At 43.8% G+C, this 27,411-nt stretch overlaps 1 protein-coding gene across 4 annotated transcripts in view; it reads right to left on the bottom strand.

Annotated features, from left to right (window-relative positions):
* Nucleotides 1-19,016, bottom strand: part of LOC140714842 (phosphoribosyl pyrophosphate synthase-associated protein 1) — a 90,020-nt gene extending 71,004 nt beyond the window's left edge. For 2 of the 4 annotated variants that reach the window (XM_073026498.1, XM_073026500.1), the window contains exons 1-4: nucleotides 18,906-19,016; nucleotides 17,197-17,293; nucleotides 14,781-14,833; nucleotides 8,889-8,955 (exon numbers count right to left, since the gene is read on the bottom strand). In XM_073026498.1, the coding sequence (XP_072882599.1) occupies nucleotides 8,889-8,955; nucleotides 14,781-14,833; nucleotides 17,197-17,279 (203 nt within the window). In that variant the 5' untranslated portion in view covers nucleotides 17,280-17,293; nucleotides 18,906-19,016. Of the gene's footprint in view, nucleotides 1-8,888; nucleotides 8,956-14,780; nucleotides 14,834-17,196; nucleotides 17,294-18,905 lie in introns of those variants that run through there. The other 2 variants (XM_073026499.1, XM_073026501.1) reach the window with 2 other exon arrangements.
* Between the last annotated feature and the right edge of the window lie 8,395 nt (nucleotides 19,017-27,411).

Below are 27,411 nucleotides of genomic sequence, written 5' to 3'. Positions count from 1 at the left end.
CGGTGCGGCCTGTACAAGTAAAAAATTGATTTTATTTCTAAAATTAGAGCCAGCGGCTTTTAATCAGGTGCGCTCTGTAGTCCGGAATCTACGGTACATACAATACTTAACTCAGTAAAAATATGATATGCATCTAAATCACTCTCTCAAAAAGCATTAATAATAGCTTTTAAAAAGTTCTTAAGTAGTTTACTTAAATACATTAAATACAATCAACCGCGGCACTTTAACATATCTTACTCCTGGCGGTTGAATTGTAAAGCCTAATGGCATTGGGGAGTATTGACCTCTTCATCCTGTCTGAGGAGCATTGCATCGATAGCAACCTGTCGCTGAAACTGCTTCTCTGTCTCTGGATGGTGCTATGTACGGGATGTTCAGGGTTTTCCATAATTGACCGTAGCCTACTCAGCGCCCTTCGCTCAGCTACCGATGTTATACTCTCCAGTACTTTGCCCACGACAGAGCCCGCCTTCCTTACCAGCTTATTAAGACGTGAGGCGTCCCTCTTCTTAATGCTGCCTCCCCAACACGCCACCACAAAGAAGAGGGCGCTCTCTACAATTGACCTATAGAACATCTTCAGCATCTCACTACAGACATTGAATGACGCCAACCTTCTTAGGAAGTACAGTCGACTCTGTGCCTTCCTGCACAAGGCATCTGTGTTGGCAGTCCAGTCTAGCTTCTCGTCTAACTGTACTCCCAGATACTTGTAGGTCTTAACCTGCTCCACACATTCTCCATTAATGATCACTGGCTCCATATGAGGCCTAGATCTCCTAAAGTCCACCACCATCTCCTTGGTCTTGGTGATATTGAGACACAGGTAGTTTGAGTTGCACCATATCACAAAGTCCTGTATCAGTTTCCTATACTCCTCCTGTCCATTCCTGACACACCCCACTATGGCCGTGTCGTCAGCGAACTTCTGCACATGGCAGGACTCCGAGTTATATTGGAAGTCCTCCAATATACAGGGTGTACAGGGTGAACAGGACCGGAGAGAGCACGGTCCCCTGCGGCGCTCCTGTGCTGCTGACCACCGTGTCAGACCTACAGTCTCCCAACCGCACATACTGAGGTCTATCTGTCAAGTAGTCCACTATCCAATCCACCATGTGAGAGTCTACTCCCATCTCCGTTAGTTTGTGCCTTAAGATCTTGGGCTGGATGGTGTTAAAGGCACTAGAGAAGTCCAGGAATGTAATCCTCACAGCACCACTGACCCCATCTAGGTGAGAGAGGGATTTGTGCAGCAAATACGTGATAGCATCCTCCACTCCCACCTTCTCCTTATACGCAAACTGAAGAGGATCCCGGGCGTGCCTGGTTTGTGGCCTCAGATTCTGTATTATCAGCCGCTCCATGGACTTCATCACGTGCGACGTCAAGGCAACAGGTCTGAAGTCATTCAACTCCTTTGGTTGTGGTTTCTTCGGTACCGGGACAATACAGGATGTTTTCCACTGTCTGGGTACTCTTCTCTGCTCCAGGCTCATGTTGAAGATGCGCTGTAGTGGTTCTCCCAGCTCAGTCGCACAGGCCCTCAGTAATCGTGGGGAAACTCCATCCGGTCCTGCCGCCTTGCTGGTACAGATCTTCCTCAGTTGACCTTCCACCTGTGCAGCCGTAATCCTGGGCGTGGGCAAGGTCTCCTGTGAGTGGCTATTTTTCTGTGAGGGAAGTAAGCCTGGTGTGGAGTTCTGCGGTGAGGATGAGATTGTGCTGTCGAACCTATTGAAGAAGTTGTTCAGCTGGTTCGCTTTCTCCACATCTCCACTTATGTTTGCCCCCCGCTTTGCACCGCATCCGGTGATGATCTTCATCCCATCCCACACCTCCTTCATGCTTTTTTTCTGCAGCTTTTGTTCTAGCTTCCTCCTATACTGCTCCTTTGCCCCCCTTATCTGTACTCTGAGTTCCTTCTGAACTCTTTTAAGCTCCAACCGATCACCATCTTTAAAGGCCCTCTTCTTCTGGTTTAGGAGGCTTTTGATGTGACTAGTGATCCAGGGCTTATTATTGGGATAGCAGCGAACAGTTCTAACAGGAACAACGGCATCCACACAAAAGTTAATATAGTCCGTTGTGCATTCAGTGACCTCCTCAACGCCCCCACAGAGCCCCCCTTGCAGTACATCCCAGTTAGTAGTACCGAAGCAGTCTCTCAGGGCCTGTTCAGCTTCAGGAGTCCACTTTCTAAAAGATAACTTCTCGCTTCAGATGTAGAAAGGAAAACCTGGCGTGGAGCATTCAGCGGAGAGATTCTAAGCTTCGCAGGGTTTAAGAGCGCAGGTTTTAGATTTTTCTCATAACATTCAGACATCAGAGGTTTAAAAAGCCTTTTCTTCATAACTTCAGGACTAAAATCTTCAACCAAACGGAAATAGTAATCTTGAAATTTAACTATTCCAACCTGCTGAGCCACACAAATAAGTTGTTCTTTGTCGTGTACATAATGAAACCGGACAATTACAACCGAAGGTTTAGCTGGAGCACTCGATGATCGACGCCAAATTCTATGTGCTCGATCAAGTAACGGAGGGTTATCTGGGAAAACCGACGGGAACGCATCTTTTAAAAGTTGAGCAAAATATTTCGAAGGGTCGTCTTTTTCTATGCCGTCTGGGAGACCAAGTATACGTAGGTTCTGTCTTCTGGACCGATTCTCAAAGTCGACACTCTTGGCTTTAAGTGTTTCCACCAATTTAGTGTCGAAATTAAATCCTGTTGCAATTTTCCAATTGTCAAATCTCGTTTCCGAGCATCTTCTTGCAGAGATGCGATAAGAACTTGCTGCTGGTTAATTACTAAATCCGTCTTAACCATATAATCTTGAAAAGCCTTTATACCTTGTTTAAAAATTTGTTGTAGTTCATCAAATTTTTTATCCAAAACCTCCATAAACAGTTCATAAATTAATTCAGTGCGTTGCGGATGAGCTTGCTTCTTTCCATTACCGTTCGGGTTGCGCCCAGGTTCTCGTCCTTTAGATCTAAGAGCCATTTCTGTTTGCATATCTTCAAAAATTCACAATAAACTCTTAACGATAAGTCCAAAAAAATAGCAAGAATCTTTTGGTGTAGGTAAAAATAAGTTGGATAAGGGTGATCAAAGGTTAAAAAAAGTAAAGGTTATGGAGCAAATCTAAAACAGTACTCACTCCATGAGCGTCTCCCGCTGACTCCCCTGCAGTGTACTGTCTGTTACTTCATGGCATTAATTTGTAACAGGGTAGCAAATGACACAGCATTCACACAAACTGGCGTTTTTGGTGGGATCAAACACGTCTCAATCTCACGAGTTTGGCGGGGCCGGAGGTTGTCTTCCCTAGACTTACGCAGCGAAGGAAACTAAGGGGTGCTTCATGTAATTACTGTAATTCATTTTTTCCTATATTTATCAAGCATTGCATTGTACTGCTGCTGCAAATGTAACAAGTTTCACGGCATACAATTGCAAGAAAAAGTTTGTGAACCCTTGCAGTTACCTGGTTTTCTGCATTATTTTACTCATAAGATGTGGTCTGATCTTCATCCAAGTTCTGGTCACCGAATTATAGGAAAGATGTCAACAAAATAGAGAAAATACAGAGAAGATGTACTAGAATGTTACCTGGGTTTCAGCACCTAAGTTACAGGGAAAGATTGAACAAGTTAGGTCTTTATTCTTTGCAGCATAGAAGGTTGAGGGGGGGACTTGATAGAGGTATTTAAAATTATGAGGGGGATAGATAGAGTTGACGTGGATAGGCTTTTTCCATCGAGAGTAGGGGAGATTCAAACAAGAGGACATGAGTTGAGACTTAGGGGGCAAAAGTTTAAGGGTAACACGAGGGGGAATTTCTTTACTCAGAGAGTAGCTGTGTGGAATGAGCTTCCAGTAGAAGTGGTAGAGGCAGGTTCAGTATTGTCATTTAAAGCAAAATTGGATAGGTATATGGACAGGAAAGGAATGGAGGGTTATGGGTTGAGTGCAGGTCAGTGGGATTAGGTGAGAGTTAAGTGTTCGACACGGACTAGAAGGGCCAAGATGGCCTGTTTCCATATTGTAATTGTTATATGGTTATATAAGTCACAATAATAAACAAATACAATCTGCCTAAACTAATAACACAAATAATTGTACTTTTTATGTCTTTATTGAACACATTGATCATTCACAGTCCAGGCTGGAAAAAGTATGTGAATTCTTGCATTTAGTAACTGGTTCTTTAGCAGGAGTTACCTCCACCAAATGTTTCCTGTAGCTGCTGATCAGGTTTACAGTCTTTTGCGGTTACCCTTGGGTTCTTTTTCACTCCCTTCAGTACTGAATGTGAACTCTTGGTGTGATCTTTGCAGGATGCCCACTCCTGGGGAGAGTAGCAACAGTACTGAATTCCTTCCAGTTGTAGACAATTGCTCTTACTGTGGACTGATAAACAGTCAGGTCTTTAGAAATGCTTCCGTAGCCTTTTCCAGCTTTGTGCATCTCTACAATTCTTCTGAGGTCCTCTGAAAGCTGTTTTGATTGAGGCATGGTGCACATAAACAGATCTTTCTTGAGAAGAACAGGCTCTGTCAGTAAACTGACTTTGTGTGTCTTTTTTAAAAAAAAATAGAGCAGGGCAGCTCTACAACCCACACGTCGAATCGCAACTCATTGTTGGAACACTTAAGTCCAACTAGGTTTTGTAGAAGGCATTACCCCAGAGATTCACATACTTTTTTTGAACCTAGACTGTAATTGTTTAAAAGGTGTACTCAGTATTGATGAGAAGAAGTACAGTTGTTCGTGTTATTAGTTTAGGCAGATTGCATCTGTCTACTATTTTGACAGATGAAGATCAGACCACATTTTATGAGTAATTAATGCAGAAAACCAGGTAATTGCAAAGGGTTCACAAACTTTTTCTTGCAACTGTATACTAGTGATATTAAACCTGATTCTGATCATGGATGAGCACCTTGTGCCTGGTACCTGCACTTGCTATTCTACACTGAGGACTCCTGGGTTCTGGAAACCACCTCTGCCCTACGAGGGCCCAGTTATTTCAGTTCAAGTTGAGAGTCACTGAGGCTCACTGGGAGGCAGAGAGTTTCCTATATCATGTGTTTCAGATGGTTTCCAATCCTTCTCTCACTATATCCCACAGAGATGGTGGATGCATTGTGTTATCTTCCACAATGCCATATAGTCTCAAATAGTTCTCAGAACTGAAGGTAGCTAAATTAACCCCAGCTTTTAAGAAAGGAGGGAGAAAGAAAGTGGAGGAGCTACAGATGCGATCACTGGTCAGTAAAATGCCAGAGTCTATAACTAAGGAAATAAGCATACGGAAAATAACATTTGATCTATTAAAGAGAAGTTGTGTTTGACACATGGTCAACCAAAGTCTGGATAGTAAAGGAATAAAAAGATGTGCAGTTAGTGCAGAGAAGTGGTACTGAGGCCAAAGATCAGCCTTATTGACTTGCTTGAGAGCAGAGAAAGTGTAAGGGGCCATGTGGAACCATATAGGATTTCAGATGATTCAACTCTCTGTCTATGCTCACTCTTTACCAAACCTTTCTCTGTGACCGTGCAAATTATTCCCCACCATATATCCATAGCCACAATGGAACATGGCCCATCACCTCTGCAGATTCCAACCACACACCACAAAACATTTTGGCCTCTCGTCACTCTACATTGTTCTTCCCTTTAGTTTCTGATCACTGGTCCCCAATCTCTCTATCCAAGTTTAATTATTATTCAACCATATATGAATACCCATGAATACAGCCAAACAAATCAGTGTTACTCTGGGGCCAAGGTGAAAACACAGCAACAACAGTCATACACAAAGCACACATAGCACATAGTCATACTAAAAAATATAGTCCAAGTCCCTGAGTCCATGAATATTGCAGCAGTCTGTGGTCAAACACAATACATCTTGTCTTCTGCTGAGCAAACACTGGAGAGCAGCACCAATTCCAGCATGGACACCGCGCCACACTGCCTCTGTGGCAAACACTGACTCCGACATCTCTCTTCTGGCAGTTGCAAACAGATGACATGGCAATTTGAGGCCTAGTCCTCACTATGACCGAGGCCGTACAGCTTCCCCACCATCTGTACCCACCTTTTGCCAATGAAACCGTGAATTAGACTTGCAGCTTTCCACATTACCAATTTCCAACAGTCTTATGATTACAAGAAAAGTGACTGGGACCATCACTCACTGTTAGACTGCAAACCACTTTCACACACCAACGCCTCTCTGATGCCGGTAGCAGCACGATCCGCACCAAGTCCAGCTCCTTCAGTTTCTCTGCCAGTGAGCAACTTGCTGATGGGTAGACCTGCAGTACTTTAAGTTCTTAATGTCCAGCAGGATCTTGCAATCATAACAAATACATTTAAAAAAGACAATAACATCCTTGGTTGGCACCATAGAAGCTGCTGCGTACAAGCATGCCGCCAACTTACTGGAAGCAGTTGTTTTCACCATCCATGGCAATAACCTCTTTTTAGCACTCTGGCTTGATCCCCTTAATACTCTATATATCAGATTTCTCCTCAGCACTCCCCCCCAAAGGAAACAGTCCACTCTCTCAAAATTTATCCTTGTAACATAGAACAGTACAGCACAGGAACAGGTCCTTCAGCCCATAAAGTTCTGCTGAACTAATTAAACTAGTGATTAAACATGTTAACTAATCACTTGCTCCAACATACAGTTTAAATCCCTCCATTCTCTGCACATTCCTATGCCTAGCTAAGAGCCTCTGAAACACCTCCATTTTATTTGCACCAATACCACCCCAGGCACCCACTACCCTCTAAGTAAAACAATTTTCCTCACACATTCAGTTTGAACTTAGCCACTCTCATCTTAAACAAATACCTTCCAATATTGTAAAAAAGATACCGGCTGTCTATCTATGTCTCCCATAATCATGTAAAGCTCTGTCAGGTCTCCCTACAGCCTTGGCTGCTCCAGAGAAAACAACCCAAGTTTGTCCAATCTTTCATTATAGTATATGCCCTTTAATCCACGCAACATCCTGCTAAACCACTTCTAAACCTTCTGCAAAGCAGCCACGTCCTTCCTATAAAGAAGTAACCAGAACTAAAAACAATTCTTCAGATGCAATCAAACTAAAGTACTACAAAGCTGCAACATAAACTTTAACTCTAGAACTCAGTCCCTTGACTAACAAAGGCAAATATGCCATGCACCTTCTTCGCCACGCTATAGTATGTATAGCCACTTTCAGGTTACTATAAACATGGACCCCAAGATCGCTCTGCTCTTCAATACTGTTAAGGGTCTTGCCATTAACAGTGTACCGCCTCTTTACATTTAATCTCCCAAAATACAACAATTCATATTTTGCCGTTAAAACTCCATTTATCATTTCTCCACCCATATCTATGACGAATCTATATCCTGTTGTACCCTTTGGCAGTCTTCTACACTGTGCACAATACCACCAGTCTTCGTATCATTTGCAAACCCATGAACATGCTTGTTGCAAGAATGCCGGATGTGATAGGAACTGCTGCCAAGATGCTGCTTGTAAAGTGTACCCTGGGCAAAGTACCGTAGATTCCAGATTTTAAGCCGCTACTTTTTTCCCACATTTTGAACAGCTTTGAACTTTGCGGCCTTTAAAACGGAGCGGCTAATACATGATTTTTTTCATGCTGCCTTGTAAACATTTTGCCTCATAACAGTAGACCAATAAAATTGATGAGTAGTTCACAGAGGTCCAATGAAATTGTACGATAAATCAAGCGCACTTTCACAATTAAATTATTGTAAATCAGTCATTTGTACTCACCCTCATCAACATGGAAAACACTCGAAGAAAAGCATTGTGCTGCCTTTATGGCAGTTACTTAGTTTATAATATTTTCGCTTAGTAATTCATTTTCTAGTTAAAGTTAGAAGAGTTTTAACTATATTTGTTTTCTGTACTACATCGCGGGATACTATGACGTCACACCCGGTTTCGCCGCGTCTTGTGGGAAAAATGCCGTTTGCGATAAAACGGGACGGAGGGAGGGAGCGCATTACGCGAGCGGCTTTGGATCTGAGCGAACGCTGCTTTTAAGTTAAAGGCGATCAATAACTTTTCCTGGTAGGCTGCAGTATATATATTTTTTTACCAGTCGTTAGGAGATATTGGAATGTTGTTCAGTAAAGAAGTATACGCAACGTATATTTAAAAGTAGCCGCGTTACGGGCACGGTTCGAAAAAAAGCATTTGCAATATGTATTTGTTTTTGTTACCATATGGATTTAATTAAAAGTTAAAAAATCCTCACGTGTAATATCTTTCTGTGTAAATATCTCATATTACAACGTGGGACACCTGCGGCCGAAAATCCGGTGCGGCCTTTACAATTAAAAAATTGATTTTATTTCTAAAATTAGAGCCAGCGGCTTTTAATCAGGTGCGTTCTGTAGTCCGGAATCTACGGTACTTAAAGTTTGTACTTTGTATATTTTTGTGTAAATAAATTTTTGCAGTTTCATAAAAAAAGCAAGGCACCAAAACAGCCGTTACTAATCCTGTGAACTAGGTACTGTGGCTACATACTGAATCGCATTTATTTTTAAAGTATGGAGGCCAGAAGCAGGCAGGAATACAACTGTCAGTACAATTCAAGAAATGAGATACTGCACACTCTCAGCCCGTTAGCTTTGTTTGCAAATCTTCTCAGTAACTTGGCATCTACCCCAAATGATACAAAAGGTTTACACTGGCTACTACACACAAGAGCTACACCAACACCCTGAAATAGTCCCACACCAACACCCTAAAATAGTCCCACCCCAACCCACTAAACACCCAGAGACCACGAAACATCTCCACCTCTGAAATTTTGGCTATTTTGTGTTCACTCACCGTGAGATGGTCTGAATGATAAAAATATCCTGGCCACGAACAGATTCTTTTATTTCCACTCGTGTTTCTGTGAGACACAAGGCCAAAGTCAGATGCCAAGATCGATTCATCCATAATTGTAGATAAACATTGAAACAGCAGGGATGGTGGTAAGTTGACTGAGAATGCCTGGATCTACTCAACAGCTCAAGGCCATCCTGTGCTCCAACAACATACCCACCCTGCCAGCAATTTCTCCCAACTTAGCCCTCAGCCCAGCCATTGAATCTTGTAATGCTCAAAATGGGCATCTACTTCATCAGCTCTTAAAGAAAACTAGTATTTCAACAATTAGTCACAATGTTTACAGTAAAATCACATATTACCAAAGTTAAAGCTAGGATGGGCCTCAGATTTGATGTTTTGAGAACTTGGTGAGAAGTAACAAACTGTTGGTACTTGTTTCCTGATGTGGATCACCAGTCTGCAGACGTTCAGCGGATCCAGCACAACAGCTGTATTCCTGCTGATCCACCTCTGGCATAGTAAGCCTTGTTTAAATCTAAAGGCTCTGGCATCGAGCACAGTAGGTGACATATTTCAAATGAAACATTAAAGCCAGTGTCTCATCTGTCCTCAGGAGAGTGGAACACCTCCCACAGCACTACTTTGGGGAGCAGGGGCAATCACCCCTGCTCTCTGGCCATTGGTACTGAGTAAATCCTCACTGTGGTTATCAGTACCAGAACAGGAAGCAACTCCAAGAACACGTGCCAATCAGGAGCCATGACAGGTGAATGGCGGCTTATTGCACTGTTTATGTCCTGCAATATATTTGGCTGAATTAATATGAAGGGTTCTAAGTCGAAGGTAGACTGGAGTCAGGATAGGGAAACACATTGGGAAGGAGAAGGGGAGAGAACAGGATCTGGGAATAAACAAAATCAACCCTGGTGCACACAGTACGCAGGGTAACTTCATCAAGTGTTTCAAAAGCACGGGCAGAACAAGGAGAGGATCAGAAATTCAATAGTTTAATTTTAATTGAGTGTACACACCTGCAGATTAGAATTTAAATACTTTCTTAAGGCAACATGTTGGCTACCAACACCAAACCCCCTTCCCCCGTAACACATCCCTGGGATCTTTTCTGCCCTATTCCCCAAAATGAGGCCACTCACTCTTCCACCACTCATACCACCCAAGCAGGGCCCTCACTGACACCTCAGATCCCCCCCCCCCCCCCACAATGTAGAGCTTCCTCATACTTATGCCCAAATACCTAATGGTGCAGGCATTACAGAGCTTCACTCCAATCCCACCTGTGCCCACCATCACTGCCGTTCCCTCAGAGCTTCTAACAATGACCATATCTCCCCCACTACTGCACCAATCTGCCCCCAACAATTCCACCAAACAGCGATTGTTTTCATTAACAGAAACCAGCCCTTCAGTTCAACTCATCCATGAGAACCAAGCATTGCACCTGAACTTGTCCAACTTATCTGTGTTTGACCCATATCCTTAAAAACTGTTACCATCCACACACTTGTCTTTTCAATGTTGTAATCGTATCTATATCTACCACTTCCTCTGGCAGCTCACTCCATGTACCCACAATATAACCATATAACAATTACAACATGGAAACAGGCCATCTCGGCCCTTCTAGTCCGTGCTGAATGCTTACTCTCACCTAGTCCCACCGACCTGCACTCAGTCCATAACCCTCCATTCCTTTCCTGTCCATATACCTATCCAATTTTACTTTAAATGACAATATCGAACCTGCCTCTACCACTTCTACTGGAAGCTCGTTCCACACAGCTACCACTCTCTGAGTAAGGAAATTCCCCCTCGTGTTACCCCTAAACTTTTGCCCCCTAACTCTCAACTCATGTCCTCTTGTTTGAATCTCCCCTACTTTCAATGGGAAAAGCCTATCCACATCAACTCTATCTATCCCTCTCATAATTTTAAATACCTTTATCAAGTCCCCTCTCAACCTTCTACAGTCCAAAGAATAAAGACCTAACTTGTTCAACCTTTCTCTGTAACTTAGGTGCTGAAACCCAGGTAACATTCTAGTAAATCTCCTCTGTACTCTCTCTATTTTGTTGACATCTTTCCTATAATTTGGTGACCAGAATTGTACACAATACATCAAATTTGGCCTTACCAATGCCTTGTTCAATTTTAACATTACATCCCAACTCCTATACTCAATGCTCTGATTTATAAAGGCCAGCATACCAAAAGCTTTCTTCACCACCCTATCCACATGAGATTCCACCTTCAGGGAACGATGCACCATTATTCCTAGATCACTCTGTTCTACTGCATTCTTCAATGCCCTACCATTTACCATGTATGTCCTATTTTGATTAGTCCTACCAAAATGTAGCACCTCACACTTATCAGCATTAAACTCCATCTGCCATCTTTCAGTCCACTCTTCTAACTGGCCTAAATCTCTCTGCAAGCTTTGAAAATCCACTTCATTATCCACAGCGCCACCTATCTTCGTATCACCTGCATACTTACTAATTCAATTTACCACCCCATCATCCAGATCATTAATGTAAATGACAAACAACAATGGACCCAGTACAGATCCCTGAGGCATACCACTAGTCACCGGCCTCCAACCTGACAAACAGTTATCCATCACTACTCCCTGGCGTCTCCCATCCAGCCACTGTTGAATCCATTTTACTACTTCAATATTAATATCTAACGTCCATATAGACAACATCCACTGCTTTACTCTCATCAACTTTCCTAGTAACCTCTTCAAAAAATTCAATAAGATTTGTCAAACATGACCTTCCACGCACAAATCCATGTTGACTGTTCCTAATCAGACCCTGTCTATCCAGATAATTATATACCTGTACACCATCTCTAAGAATACTTTCCATTAATTTACCACTGACGTCAAACTTACAGGCCTATAATTGCTAGGTTTACTCTTAGAACCCTTTTTAAACAATGGAACAACATGAGCAATACACCAATTCTCCGGCACCATCCCCGTTTCTAATGACATTTGAAATATTTCTGTCAGAGCCCCTGCTATTTCTACACTAACTTCCCTCAAGGTCCTAGGGAATATCCTGTCAGGACCCAGAGACTTATTCACTTTTATATTCCTTAAAAGCGCCAGCACTTCCTCTTCTTTAATCATCATAGTTTCCATAACTTCCCTACTTGTTTCCCTTACCTTACACAATTCAATGTCATTCTCCTTAGTGAATACCTAAGAAAAGAAATTGTTCAAAATCTCCCCCATCTCTCTTGGCTCCACACATAGCCGTCCACTCTGATTCTCTAAGGGACCAATTTTATCCCTCACTATCCTTTTGCTATTAATATAACTGTAGAAACCCTTTGGATTTATTTTCACCTTATTTGCCAAAGCAACCTTGTATCTTCTTTTAGCTTTTCTAATTTCTTTCTTAAAATTCTTTTTATATTCTTTATATTCCTCGAGCACCTCATTTACTCCATGCTGTTTATACTTATTATAGATATCTCTCTTTTTCCTAACCAAGTTTCCAATATCCCTTGAAAACCATGGCTCTCTCAAACTTTTAACCTTTCCTTTCAACCTAACAGGAACATAAAGATTCTGTACCCTCAAAATTTCACCTTTAAATTACCATCATTTCTCTATTACATCCTTCCCATAAAACAAATTGTCCCAATCCACTCCTTCTAAACCCTTTCACATCTCCTCAACGTTAGCCTTTCTCCAATCAAAAATCTCAACCCTTGGTCCAGTCCTGTCCTTCTCCATAATTATATTGAAACTAATGGCATTGTGATCACTGGACCCGAAGTGCTCCCCAACACATACCTCCATCACTTGACCTATCTCATTCCCTAACAGGAGATCCAACAATGCCCCTTCTCTAGTTGGTACCTCTATGTATTGCTGCAAAAAACTATCCTGCACACATTTTACAAACTCAAATACTCTGGAAAAATTTGCTCTCCCCGAACCGATCTTCTTTAAACCTTTCCCTTCTCACCATAGGCCCTTTGGTCCAACTGGTCCACCTTAACCAAGATACTCCATCTAAGTTATCCTGTTTCACCTATATTCCTCAAATTTTTTCCTATCCATGTACCTTAAACCAATGAGTTTCAGATTCCTTTACTTTGGGAAAACAAAACAAGGTGGATGGTCACAGTCTAAACCCCTCAATTTTATAAACATCTAAATAGTCACCGTCAGCCTCCTACACTCCTGGCCTCTTCTTATAACCAAGCTCTTCAGTTCATATAACATCTTGTGCATCTTTTTTGCACCCTTTTGAGCTGAATAACATTCTGCTTGAAGTGAGTCAATCGAAACTGCAGATAATCCACCAGATGTGGTCTCCTTAGCTGTAAGGTGAGTACCACATCTTGTACTCAATACCTGATGGATGAAGGCCGGCATGGCAAATATCTCCTCAACCATCCTGTATTCCAGTGTCACCACTTTCAGGGAACTATGTCCTTGTACCCCTAGGTCTCTCTGCTCTACAACACAACTCCAGGGCCCTATCATTTACTGTGCAAGGCTTGCCCTGGTTTAACTGACAAAATTGTATCACTTTACACTTGTCTGAGTTAAATCCTATAAAAGGCAGTGGATTTGCCAGTACACCATGGGTCAAGCCTTCCCAACCATGAAATGCTGCAATAGGAAAGCAGTATCCATCATCAGAGATTCTCACCACCCAGGCCATGCTCTCTCCTCACTGCTGCCATCAGGTAGAAGGTACAAGAGCCTCAGGACTTGCACCAGCAGGTTTAAGGAGTTTCTTTACTTCAACCATCAGGCTCCTGAATAAAAGGGATAACTACACTAAACTTCATTTACCCCATCATTGAAATGTCCCCACAACCAATGAACTTACTTACAAGGACTCCATATCTCATGTTCTCATTATCTATTAGTGTTTATTTATATTTGGATTTGCACAGTTAGTTGTCTCCTGCACTCTGGTTGATTTTTCATTGACCCTTTTACAGTTACGATTCTTTAAATTTGCTGAGTATGCCCACGAGAAAATGTATCTCAGAGTTATACATGGTGACATATATGTATTTTGATAATAAAATTTACTTTGAACTTTGATCATTATATTCCACCTGCCATTCCTTGGCCAACTTTGCTAGTCAACAAGCTTTACCCCTTAGAAGTGTCCACAATGAACTCTTCGATTTATCTCCAGGGACCTGGGGCTTCCTTTGGTGAGTGGATGCACAAAGTGGATAGGAAGTTGTTCCCAGATCAGTCTGCTGCAAGCATCTCATGGGGAATTTTGTCACAGATAGTCAACACCTGATTGTCAAATGTTTCCTGTTAGCGTCACAAGCCTCCAGTGCTGGTATCAACAGGCTTCTAGGGCCAAGCACAAATTCTGCAGGTCAGGCAGGATGTGTGGAGTCAAAGGAATGGGTAATACCTTAAATCGAGACCCTGCATCAAGATTCAATGCAAGAGAGAGAGAGGATAGAGAGGGAGGGGAAGAGGGGGAGGGGGAGGGGGAGGGGAGGGGAGAGGAGAGAATGTGTGTGCACGCACGCGCGCAGCTAAAGGTCTAGAAAACACTATCAGTGATGGGAGGGGAGGGGAGGGAAGAGGAAGTCAATTCCAGCTGAGGAAGTCTCTTTGCTTGCACCAATATCCAAAAATTTAGTAATCGTTATTTTGATAATTCATGGCACATTATTTGTAGCTAGGCACTCACAAGCAGCATGCTATTCCGAAACACATCTCCCTCCCTCCAGGCACTCACAAATAGCACGCTATTCCAAAATGCATCTCCCTCCCGGCTTTCACAACACCTGTCCCACTGTCACATACTCCAGACATGGACCTTCATCCTAATTTACAACTCTGATGTAGTCACTTACCACGGTTTGGTTCCTGGTAAACCACAGCTTTACCAAGTTCAACTCCAAGACGCCTGAAGAAAGAGGAATGATTGCTAATGAATGTAAAATACTGCTTTAAAGTGTCCACATGTACATTAATTACCTCAATGGGCAATCCACTGTAACTCAGCAGTTGATTAAAGGCAAGCAGAAAATCCCAGATACAAGAACAAACAGCTCTTTCAAATCAATTTCCAGGTAATGGCTACAGTAAGTTTTGAGTGTGCACAAGTGGATAAAGTTGCACATTTTCCTTTACAGAGTCAATTGCACTGAATTAATAGTGTATAGGAGGGGTATGCATGGCTATATTCTGGTTGCAGGTCAATGGGATTAGGCAGATTAATAGGACTAGGTGGCCTAACAGCCTGTTTCTGTGTTGTCTTGCTAACAGAAATGATTTTCCACTGTTCAGTCATATTTGTTGAACAGTTTAATTGCTCTAAAGATATGAACACACCAGTGGGTGAGATCTACCTAACAGAGCAACTGAAGTTGATCATTGACAGCCTGCAATTCTCTGCAGAGTGGAATCAACAAGGGCACAGCCCTATAGTGGTATGTACCCAAAAAAATGTAAAGGAAGCTTCCTGTTACACACTGGACAAGGAAGAGCTCTAGAAATCATTATTTAGTCCCCTTGCACAAGGCCTTACTTTGCTTGGCCACTAACATACAACATTAGTGCTGAAAATACTCCGCTGGCCAGACAGTGCATGTAAAATCTGAAAATATATTAGACCTGATGAGATTTGCATCTGTTTCTCTTTTCATCCATACTGCCTGATCTGCAGTGCTTTTCAACATGTTATGTTTTAATTTTAGATCTCTAGCATCTACAGTTTTTTGTTATTTTGAAACTCAGGAATGAACAAGAGAAATGACAGACATTAAAAGCAGAAAATTATTGAACTCTACAGACAAACTGGACTAGTGTTTTAGGGTCATGACCCTGTCATAAAAAGGAAAAGTTTGGAGTCAAACATTTTAGTTTACAGAGTTAGAAAGAACGAAGCACCTAGTGTAACTAAATCACTCATGTTTTAACAGTGCTAGGGGAAGAGGGCAAGAAGATGCCTGGTGGTGCCATTATACTAAAGGTCCTGTTGATGAAGTGGGGGTGATCCATTGAATGGGCAGGCTGGTGGGTGGAAGCTGAGGACAACCGGAATCTTATCATCACTCTGGTAAGGTAGCTAGAGAGGGCTGAATTAGGAAACCTAGTGGAAGGTAATGAAATCATAGCAGCATCGGTGTTGTGAAAAATACAAAGAATCAAGAAACTGGCAGACTGAAGTGGAAACTTATAGAAAGCCTTAACAGGAAATTTATTGCTGTAAAATGGTACCATGAAACACCAGTGTCAGAGTACAAGCAAAGGAAGGTGTGTCATAAAGATATCTCTTATTGTTTATTAACCAAAGACATTAACCCAGCAAACAAGAGGAGGGACAATCCCTGTGATGATTCAGTACAGAGGAAGTTTCAGCCTGTTGCCATTCATGATCTAGAAGGGTCTGTTCACTTCAGGATATTTCAAAACAAATGTAGAACTCCTTGAAGCAGAAAAATATTTAAAAAAAGCTGCAGGGAAGGCAAATGTAATGAAACTGAATGGATCCTTCAGGAGGTGGGAATGTTCCCATAAGAAAATTGAGGTGCCCTGTTGCGTGTCTGAGCCCATGGCTCTTAATTCTTTTAAGGTTAAAAATCTACAGATCTGGAATGATTCACCAGTCATAGATCCCTAAGGTAAAGAATTCCAAAGGTTTTAAACCCCTTGGAAATTACTGCAGTTTTGCAGACACAATAAGTTTATGCCAGATCAGTCTCAGTCCCATTTCCCCAAATCAGGTCACGCCTGCTCAGAAAGTAATGTGTTATGATTAGTTGCCAAACACTACCTTGTTCTTGATCAGCGGTAAAGTATTTATATCATGGACAGTTTCTGAGATGCCTTCAGGTTGTGTCAGGAAAGACTACATCACTGTGTTTTGTGTGGGCACTTTGACTGGCATTAGGTTAGGTAAGTTGCAGGTCAGAGATCTATAATTAATTCATCAAATATTATTTGGGAGGAAAATCAATTATTTGAAAATCCTTATGTTGTTAAATGCACATATCTTAACCCTGAATTTTATAAAGCATAGTGAACATTCTGTTCAACATAAAATAAACTAACACTCTCTATGCTGAGTAAACATTGCACTTGGGAAAATTCAAACTAAACTCCCTTCAACTTCTAAACCACATCAACAATTGATCTTTAGTGACTGTGAAGTAAGACACAGTCACAACACACAGAAAAGCATCTCGGCCAGTTGAAAGCTCAGAAGCTGCTAAATGCGAATTAACCTTGTGACAACTCAACCCCAACATCTTCAGGGACACTTACTCAGTGATGCGTTTGGCTAACTCTGTGCAGGCAGCATTTGAATTTGCTGAGAATACGCGGTAGCCACCCTTTGCTACATTCATTTTGAAATTTAATCCTGGGGGATAAAAGAGAGTAAGACATTTTGAGACGGGGAATTTAGACTGATGGGAAGGATCAATGGGCAGGTGGGCCGAGGGGGCAGACGTGGGCAGGTGGGCCGAGAAGAACTGGGCTGAGGGGCTGATCAATGGGCAGGAGTTTGGGGTCGGAGGAGAAACGACGGGGTCTGAAGCACAAACACACCCCTACTACCCAACTCTCCCCCTGGCCCTGGACCTCAAGTCCCAAAGCCCGGATCCTCTCCCTCTTCCTTTCCGGGCCCGTACCCTCTCCTGGGTCCCCAAACTTTTTCACACTCCTGTACTTCCCATCCTCTCCCAGGCTCTGGATCCCGGTTTCACTCTCCTATCCCCTCCCTTCCCTTGGGTTCCAGACTCCGGATCACCCCCCTCTCCCCAGATTCCACCTCCCCTCTCTCCACTCTGATCCCCCTCCTCTCTCACCCCTGATCTCCCCTCCCATTCATTCTCTCTGCTCTGATTTCACCCCCCCCCCCAGGATCCCACCCTCCCTCTCACACCCTCGGGATCCCGCCCTTCCCTCTACCCCCTCACCCCCCCCCCCCCCCGGGATCCTTCCCGTCCGTCCCCCACTCCCCCCCCCCCCCCGGGATCCCAACCTCCCCTCTGTTCCCCACTCGCCCCCGGGATCCCGCCCTCCCCTCTACCCCTCCCCCCTCCCCGGAGATACCGACTCCCCTCTACCCCTCACCCCCCCGGGATCCTTCCCCTCCGTCCCCCACTCTCCCCCCCCCCCCGGATCCCAACCTCCCCTCTGTCCCCCACTCGCCCCTGGGATCCCGCCCTCCCCTCTACCCCTCACCCCCCCCCGATCCTTCCCGTCCGTCCCCCACTCCCCCCCCCCCCCCGGGATCTCAACCTCCCCTCTGTTCCCCACTCGCCCCCGGGATCCCGCCCTCCCCTCTACCCCTCACCCCCCCCCCCGGAATCCTTCCCCTCCGTCCCCCACTTCCCCCCCGGATCCCAACCTCCCCTCTGTCCCCCACTCGCCCCCGGGATCCCGCCCTCCCCTCTACCCCTCCCCCCTCCCCGGAGATACCGACTCCCCTCTACCCCTCACCCCCCCCCCCCGGAATCCTTCCCCTCCGTCCCCCACTTCCCCCCCGGATCCCAACCTCCCCTCTGTTCCCCACTCGCCCCCGGGATCCCGCCCTCCCCTCTACCCCTCCCCCCTCCCCGGAGATACCGACTCCCCTCTACCCCTCACCCCCCCGGAATCCTTCCCCTCCGTCCCCCACTCCCTCACTTCCCCCCCGGATCCCAACCTCCCCTCTGTCCCCCACTCGCCCCTGGGATCCCGCCCTCCCCTCTACCCCTCACCCCCCCCCCGGAATCCTTCCCCTCCGTCCCCCACTTCCCCCCCGGATCCCAACCTCCCCTCTGTCCCCCACTCGCCCCCGGGATCCCGCCCTCCCCTCTACCCCTCACCCCCCTCCCCGGGGATCCCGACCACCCCTCTATACCCCTCACCCCCCCCCCCCCCGGGATCCCGCCCTGCTCTCTAACCCTTACGCCCCTCGGGGTCCCCACTTCCCCTCTCTAACCCTGAGCCCCATATCCCCACTCTCCTCTCTACCCCGGACCCACCTCCGTCTCCGCTCCGTCCGTTGCTCCCCGACCCAGCAGCCAGTTTTCCCTGAGTGGCAGCAAATAAAACCAATGAGCATCTGGACTCGCCACGGAAAGACTGAAGACGGCACTTCCTCTCCCGGTCTGCTTCCGGTGCGAATTCCCGGAACCGCAGTGGCTAAAAAAATGGAGAGATGTTTCCGATGTTAGGTATCTGGAGCAACAAAGACTCTAATGTAATTACTGTTTTGGAAACCACACACCACTGAATAAACTGTAATTTATGATAACATTCAATAATCTGCTACCTTTGATTGCAGTGCGGAATTACACATACAAAATGCTGGATGAACTCAGCAGATCAGGCAGCATCTGTGGAGCAGTTTAAATACTCAACGTTTCAAGCCGTCTTCTTCAAACCCTCTCTACCTGTATCGTCACTTTCAAGAAACTGTACTTACGTGGATGGGAGGGGTATGGATGGCTATGGTTCGGATACAGGCTAATGGAACTAGGCAGAATAATAGTTGGGCACGGACTGGATGGGCCGAAGGACCTGTTTCTGTGCTGTAGTACTCTATGACTCTCCCCCCAAGGTCTCGCAGTTCAATAATACTCTCCAGGACTCTGTCAGTCACTATGTGTGTTCTGGCCATATGTAACTTACCAAAATACTTCACTTGCATGAGTCTGAGTTTAATTACGTCAACCATTCCATAACCATTTTCCCAATTGATAGAAATCCTGTTGTAACTTTAGACAATCTCCTTCACTGTCCATTCTATCACCAATTTTGTATCATTGTGGATCTACCAATCCTGACACCTAAGTTCTTCTTAAATTGTTTGTACAACAAAGGATTCACCACTGATCCCCATGGCACACCACTGTTTTTATCTTCACAATATAATCAGTGAGGGTCACATTGGAACTTGTCTTTGCTACATCTGCAGGCAGTGTATTTTGGATTACAACTACACACTGCACCTTAAATCACTCACATTAGGGTGAATCTTTATATTACTCTTAATTCTCTTCCCTTTTCTATATACCTATGACTTCTAATACTAGACCCTCTAAAGCAGGAGTTCCCAACTTGGGGTCCAAGGACCCCTTGATTAATGGTAGGGGTCCATGGTATAAAAAAAGGTTGGGAACCACTTTTCGAAAGGGAACAGCTATCAATATCCACTCTGTTCAAAACCCCTCATTGTATTAGACACATTTATCAAATCTCCATCTATTATTTCCAGCCTGTATTTTTTTAACTGTCATCCCTTATTCCCAGGAATTTTTGTCATAAATCCCACCCAGATACTGTGTGGTGGTTGGTCTGGAGTTGTTTTTTTTCTTGTGTTGTGGGGCTTGGGGAGGACACTAAGATCACTTGTCTTTAATTTAGGTGCTTTTTTGTTAAATTCTCTTCCTTTGTAGCATATTGTTATTGTATGCTTAATCTTGCACTGTATTAATGCTCCTCATTGGGATTTGGGGTTTTTAATTTTGTAAAATGTTTTGAAAAACTAATAAAAAAAAATTAAAAATAAAAATAAATCCCACCCAGATCTATTCTAATCTCTACCACACTACCTAAATAAAAAGTCAATAATTTACAAATGAGAAAATCTGCAAATGCTGGAAATCCAAGTGACACACACAAAATGCCAGAGGAACTCAGCCGGCCAGGCAGCACCTATGGAAAAGAGTATAATCGATGTTTTGGGCTGAGACCCTTCATCAGAATTTCAACCAGTTCTGATGAAGGTCTCGGACTGAAACATTGACTGCTTACTCTTTTCCATGGATGCTGCCTGGCCTGCTGAGCTCCTTCAGCATTCTGTGTGTATTGAGTCAATAATTTACTATTCTTCTCAACAAAAACATAATCTGTTACAACTACTCTCCTCAAGATTACGGAATTCACATTGCCTCCAGTGTACAAGCAATGTTTGAATGTCTGAAGAAAAGCGTTTGAAGATCAAGATTTCAGACCAAGCACGAAACTTACAATAAACATGAGGAATAACCTTTTTACATAGAATAGTTGGAATGTGGAATGCATTCCCTTCATATGTTGAGGAGGAAAATTTCCACTGTGGATTGGATAAATATAGTGAAGAAAAATTGCAAGGCTGCAGAGAACAGGCCAGAAGCTGGAATTAGGGAGTTCTGTGCTGTAACCAAACTGACCTATCAAAGAATAGGAAAGAGGCCACCAAGGTTTTACAAAGTTTTCTATCCAACTGTTCACCCAGCAGCCTAACTCTTTCCAGTTCTGATGCAAATATTTAATTGGAATAGGCCTATCAGCCCTTTGAACTATTCTGCTATTTGTGAAGATTATGACTGACTTCTCCCCATCAAACACATTCTGAGACTCCTAGGGTTGTTGACAACTCGGCTGGAACAATCATCTCTACATACACTGTCAAGCTCTCGGAGAGTGTTGTATGTTTCCGTGAAGCCATTGTTCATTCTAAATTCTAGAGCATAGTCTTCCTCTTCTCTCCTGGGGGAACTCAGTGAGTCAGGCAGCATCTATGAAGGAATCCATTGAAGCTTCTTCATCCATGGATGCTACCTGACCTGCTGTGTTTCTCCAGCACTTTGTGTGTGTTGCTCTGGATTTCCAGCATCTGCAGAATCCCTTGCGTCTCCAGATCTAAAGGAACCAGTTTCTTGGTAGGTTCCGCGATATACTAACCTTGAAAATAAACTCAACTGTGCAGTCTATATTAAAGGTCCCAAACCCCATTTCACCACCGGAAAAGTGGCGAGCAATGGGATTAATGTCAATGCGGTGGACCCCGGCAGAGCGGACTGTGATTGGCTGCCGCTTGGTCCCGCCTCCCCGGGCCTGAGCCTCCGTGATTTGCTAATCCGGCCAGAGCGGGATGTGCACTACGGTGGTGGTGCTCGGTACCCTCGCCGTCCTGCTGCGGAGGCACTTCTTTAATCGGGTGCAGCCGGCGTAAGGAGATTCTCATCCCCCATCTCTCCCCTAATCCCAAATTCACAGCGTGTCACAACGATCCCGGTCCTCCGACTTTCCGCACACTGACCATAACCCCAACGCACCCCGTCCCCTGCGGTCCTATCGCACCGGTTCTCGCCCATTCCTGACGGGGTTTGCCGATTCTCTGCAGGTTTGCGGATGATGTCGAGAGAACCGCGACCAAGTCACAGGAGGGAATACAACAGCAGGGTCTTCAACGAGCAGGTAACCCTCTGTGTCTGGGCTGAGGGTTGGGTGGTGGGTGGTAAGTGGTGGCTGGAGCCTGAGTGGGTGGGCTGATTTAGGGTGATTGTAGGGTTGGGTGCAGTGTGGATAAGGTTGAGTGGATGTGGTAGGGTGCGGGATAGGACCGGTGGGTCTGTTGGGCACGGACATAAATAGGAGCAGGAGTCGCCATTCAATAAGCTACTAGCTGATCTGGCCATGGACTCATCTCCACCAATCTTCTTTTTCCCCATAACTCTTAATCCCTTACTATGCAAAAATATATCCAACCTTGTCTTAGCTATATTTACTTAGGTAGCTTCATCAGACAGAATTCCACAGATTCACCACTCTCTGGGAAAAGCATCTCAGTACTGAATCTACTCCCTAAATCTTAAGGCTATGTCACCAAGTTCTAGTCTCACTTAACAGTGGAAACAACTTTCCTGCCTCTATCTTATCTATCCCTTTTGTAATTTTATGTTTCTATAAGATCTCTCATTCTTCTGAATTCCAGCGAGTACAATCCCAGGTGACTCACTCTCCTCATAGTCTCACTCCTTCATCTCTGCAATCAACCTGGTGAACCTCCTCTGCACTGCCTCCAAAGCCAGTATATTCTTCCTCAAGTAAGGAGACCAGAACTGCACACAGTACTCCAGGTGCAGCCTCACCAGTACCCTGTACAGTTGCAACATAACCTCCCTGCTCTTAAATTCAATCCTTCTAGCAATGAAGGACGACATTCGATTTTTGTTCTTGACAGCCTGCTGCACCTGCAAACCAACCTTTTGGGATTCATGCACAAGCACTCCCAAGTCCCTCTGCACAGCAGCATGCTGTAATTTTTTTACCATTTAAATAATAATCTGCTGTTTCATTTTTCCTTCCAAAGTGGATGACCTCGCATTTATCAACATTGTACCCAATCTACCAGACCTTTGCCAACTCACTTAATCTATCTATATCTTTCTGCAGACTCTCCGTATCTTCTGCACAATTTGTTTTTCCACTCAATTTAGTATCATCAGCAAAACAAGATACACTATTCTCGGCCCCCTCTTCCAGTTCGTTAATGTATATCGTGAACAGTTGCAGGCCCAGCACCGATTCCTGTGGCACACCACTCACTGCTGATTGCCAACCAGAGTAACACCCATGTATCCCAACTCTCTATTTTCTATTAGTTAACCAATCCTCTATCCGTGCTAATACATCAAAGGGCCCATGAATGAGTCTGTGCTTTGGTCAGATGGTATCTTTCAGCTCAGGGTGTGAAAATTATGGCAAAATTTGAATAAATGTGCAGGTTGGGTCTAGACTGTACTTGGTTACTGAACACAAGAATAGAACATTGGATATTGATAAAGGTGTATCTATGCAAATTGACTAGATTCATCATTTAAATCCCTCACCTGAAATGACTAATATCCATTGTAAATAGCTGGATGACAGCACTGATCCTTGCCACCCAAGAAGTACCCATTTATTGCTACCCTCTGTTTCTGGAAGGTTAACTAGTTCTTTATCCACAATGTCCAGCTGGAAAGATGGGATGAGCAATGGCAGATGGAATTTAATACAGGCAGCTGTGGGTAATACATTTCTGGAAAATAAATCCTGGTAAGGTATGTAGAGCAAGCCAGAGGAACCTTGGAAGTTTTGATGTACAGAGAGAGTTTGGGATGCAAGGTAATAGCTCTCTGAAAATGGTGACTCTGATGGATAAGGTAGTGAAATGAGCATTTGCTATGTTTGCCTTTGTAGGCTGAGACATTAAATATAAGAGTAGGGATGTTGTGTTGCAGCTGTAGAAAACATTAGTTGTGGCATACTTGAAGAACTATTTGCTATTATGGTTGCCACACTACTGAAGTGATGTGCTAGCAGTAGAGAGAGTGCAGAAGAGATTCACCACAGTGTTACCCGGAATTAAGATCTGTAGACCTGACTCATCTTATGTTAGACAGCCCCATCAAGGAGCAAAAGATTTCTATCATCTTCCCTCTACTAGGTCATGCCTTGCTCTTTGCTTCTCCAGGAAAAAAAAAGCCATCTTATCCAGTATATGCTGCTATCTGAATTGCTCTAATCCAGGCAATGTCTTGGTGTATGTCCCTCTGCACCCTGTCCATTGCTGTTTCATGTTAGGAAAGTGAGGCAACCAGACATTGGTGTAGAACCACATTACTCCAAGTGTGGTGTAACCAATCTCATTCCTGATCTTATCTACTCTTTGATGTCCATTGATGTCAGGCAACACTTATGCCACCAACACTACCTTCTCTACTGTTTGGGATCTGTGGACTTGTATCCCAAGGTTTCCCTGTTCTTTCAGACCCTACCATTTACTGTGACTATTTACCTTTGTTTCCATTAAAGTGCATTGCCTCACAGTTGTCAGAATTAAATTCAATTTGCCATTGCTCTAGCCGGCTGATTTGGAATATGCTGTAGCCTTAAAGAATCCTCTTTATTATCATATTTCTTATCTACAAACTTGTCAAGCCTCTTACTAGACCTTTTTTTTTTCTTTAAACATTTTTTTATTAGTTTTTCAAAACATTTTACAAATTAAAAACCCCAAATCCCAATGAGGAGCATTAATACAGTGCAAAATTAAGCGTACAATAACAATATGCTGCAAAGGAAGAGAATTTAACAAAAAAGCACCTAAATTAAAGACAAGTAAGCTTAGTGTCCTCCCCAAGCCCCAAAACACAAGATAAAAAACAACAACAACTCCAGACCGACCACAACACAGTATAAAGAGTATAGGTCAGGACAGTCAAACTCCCAGACTGTGAATACACTTAGCAGCAGAGGATAATAATGCCTACTACCAGAAAAAAAAAGGGAGCTGAAAGCAAGGGACCAAAAAGAAGAAAAAAAAGAAAAAAAAACCTAGTCAGGAGGAAGGTTATGAAAGTACTCGATAAAAGGTCCCCAGACCTTATGGAACTTTAGATCCGAATTAAGAACTGAATAATGAATTTTTTCGAGGTCCAAGCAGGCCATAATGTCATTAAGCCATTGCGCATGAGTGCTACTAGACCTTTTAACAAATATTTTAGTTCCTCCTTTGTGAAGACGGACTACAAATACTCGGATTCTTTGTGTCACTTTAACTTCCCCTTTTCTGACTGTGAAGACCTGCATTCACCATCAATCTTTCTCTCTTCAGATTTGATAGAAACTTATACAATGAATGGTATATTCCCTGCATATTCACTCTTGCATTCGGTTTGGAGCTAATCTATGACTTCTCCCTGGATCTAATACTATCTCTAGCATATACTAGAAGTAATATACTAGAAGACTTCCCGTTTAGTTGCTGTGCTGGATGGAGGTCAACAATAATAGGTCATACATGGTCTGAAATGTTTGCCACTGCTGATCCACCATCAATCCTGAAGTACTTTAATGTTTCCTAATCTCTGAGCTACCTGTTGCCTCATTCCATGGTATGTTCCTTCACTGAGATTCAGGATTCTAGACTCAGATTCCACCATGCTACTCTCTCCTGCTGAGCAACTATAACGTGGGTGCATCTTTCCAAAGTGAGGAAGAAAGTTTACTAATTAGTTCCTTCCCAGTCTAGTGACAAATGAGAAAATCTGCAGATACTAAAAATCTGAGCAACACATACAAAATGCTGGAGGAACTTAGCAGGCCAGGCAGCATCTAGGAAAAGAATACAGTCGATGTTTCTGGCTGAAACACTTCAGCAGGACAGGAGCAAAAAAAAAGCTGAGGAGTAGATTTAAAAGTTGGGAAGAGGGGAGAGAGAAAAACACAAAGTGATAGGTGAAACCTGAAGGGGGAGGGGATGAAGTAAAGAGCAGGGAAATAAATTGGTAAAAGAGACAGAAAGCCATGAAAAAGAAAAATGGGGGAGGTGCACCAGAGGGGGGCGATGGGTGTGCAAGGAGATAGGTGAGAGAGGGAAAAGGGGATGAGAAATGGTAAAGGAGATGGGGAGGTGGAGGGCATTACCTGAAGTTTGACAAATCGGTGTTATGCCATCAGGTTGTTGGCTACTCAAGTGGAATGCAAGCAAAATATAAGGTAGCTCCCAGCAGCCACCCATTTTAATTCCACTTCCCATTCACATTCTGATATTTCTATCCATGGCCTCCATTGTGATGAGGCTACATCTAGGTTGGAGGAACAACACCTTATATTTCCAGAATATAAATACAGAGTATTCCCAGATCTTCCTTTCTCTCCCTTGGCCCCAGCTGCAGCTATGTCTCCATAAATCCAATTCTATCATTCCCACATGCATCTCTACATTAATACACCATCTTATCACCTGTGCCCCTTGCACTTTAAGGCGCTTGTCAGCAGTGTCCCTTGCGCTTGGAGGCACTTAAGACCATAAGACGAGGGAGCAGGACCAGGCCATTTGACCGATTGAGTCTGCTCTGCCATTCAATCATGGCTGATCCTTTTCTCCCCTCTTCGGCCCTACTCCTCAGCCTTCTCCCTGTAACATTTGATGTTGTGTCCAATCAAGAACCTATCAAGCTCTGCCTTAAATACACACGGCGACCTGCTCTCCACAGCTGCCTGTGGTAATAAATTCCACAAATTCACCACCTCAAGCTAAAGAATTTTTTTTCTCATCTATGTTTTAAACAGATGCCCCTCTATTTTGAGGCTGTGCCCTCTTGTCCTAGATTCCGCCCGTCAGGGGAAACATCCTTTTCACATCTACTCTGTCCAGGCCTTTCAACATTCAAAAGGTTTCAATGAGATCTCCCCTCATCCTTCTAAATTCCAGTGAGTACAGATCCCAGAGCTATCAAACGTTCCTTGTATGATAACCCTTTCATTCCCGGAACTATCCTTGTGAACCTTCTCTGAACTCTCTCCAATATCAGCACATCTTTTCTTAGATAAGGAGTCCAAAACTGTTCACAATACTCAAGGTGAAGCCTCACCAATGCCTTATAAAGCCTGAGCATCACATCCCTGCTCTAGTGTTCTGGACCTTTTGAAATGAACTTGTCACCAGTGCCCTCACGTTCAGAGACACTTGTCACTGGTGCTCCTTGCACTTGGAAACTACCCACCTGGCTTAACCTATGACCCTTAAATTGATTTTCCTGATCCTATTGTGCCATCCCATCCCAGTGCTGTTCTATGCCAAGCAGCCTACTCTTCATTATCACGGCTTTTCAGTCTCTTATGCCTCAATTGAAGGAGATGGTCTTTTTAAGACCCACCTAGAGGACAAGAATTTAGTTTTTTTCTTTTTCAAATGACTTGGAATATTTCACATTCTTGCATTTTTTTCAG

This window comes from Hemitrygon akajei, chromosome 22 (assembly GCF_048418815.1).
Source record: "Hemitrygon akajei chromosome 22, sHemAka1.3, whole genome shotgun sequence".
NCBI lineage: Eukaryota > Metazoa > Chordata > Chondrichthyes > Myliobatiformes > Dasyatidae > Hemitrygon > Hemitrygon akajei.
Note: the sequence above shows the minus strand (reverse complement) of the source record. Positions and strands in the feature narration are given on the sequence as shown.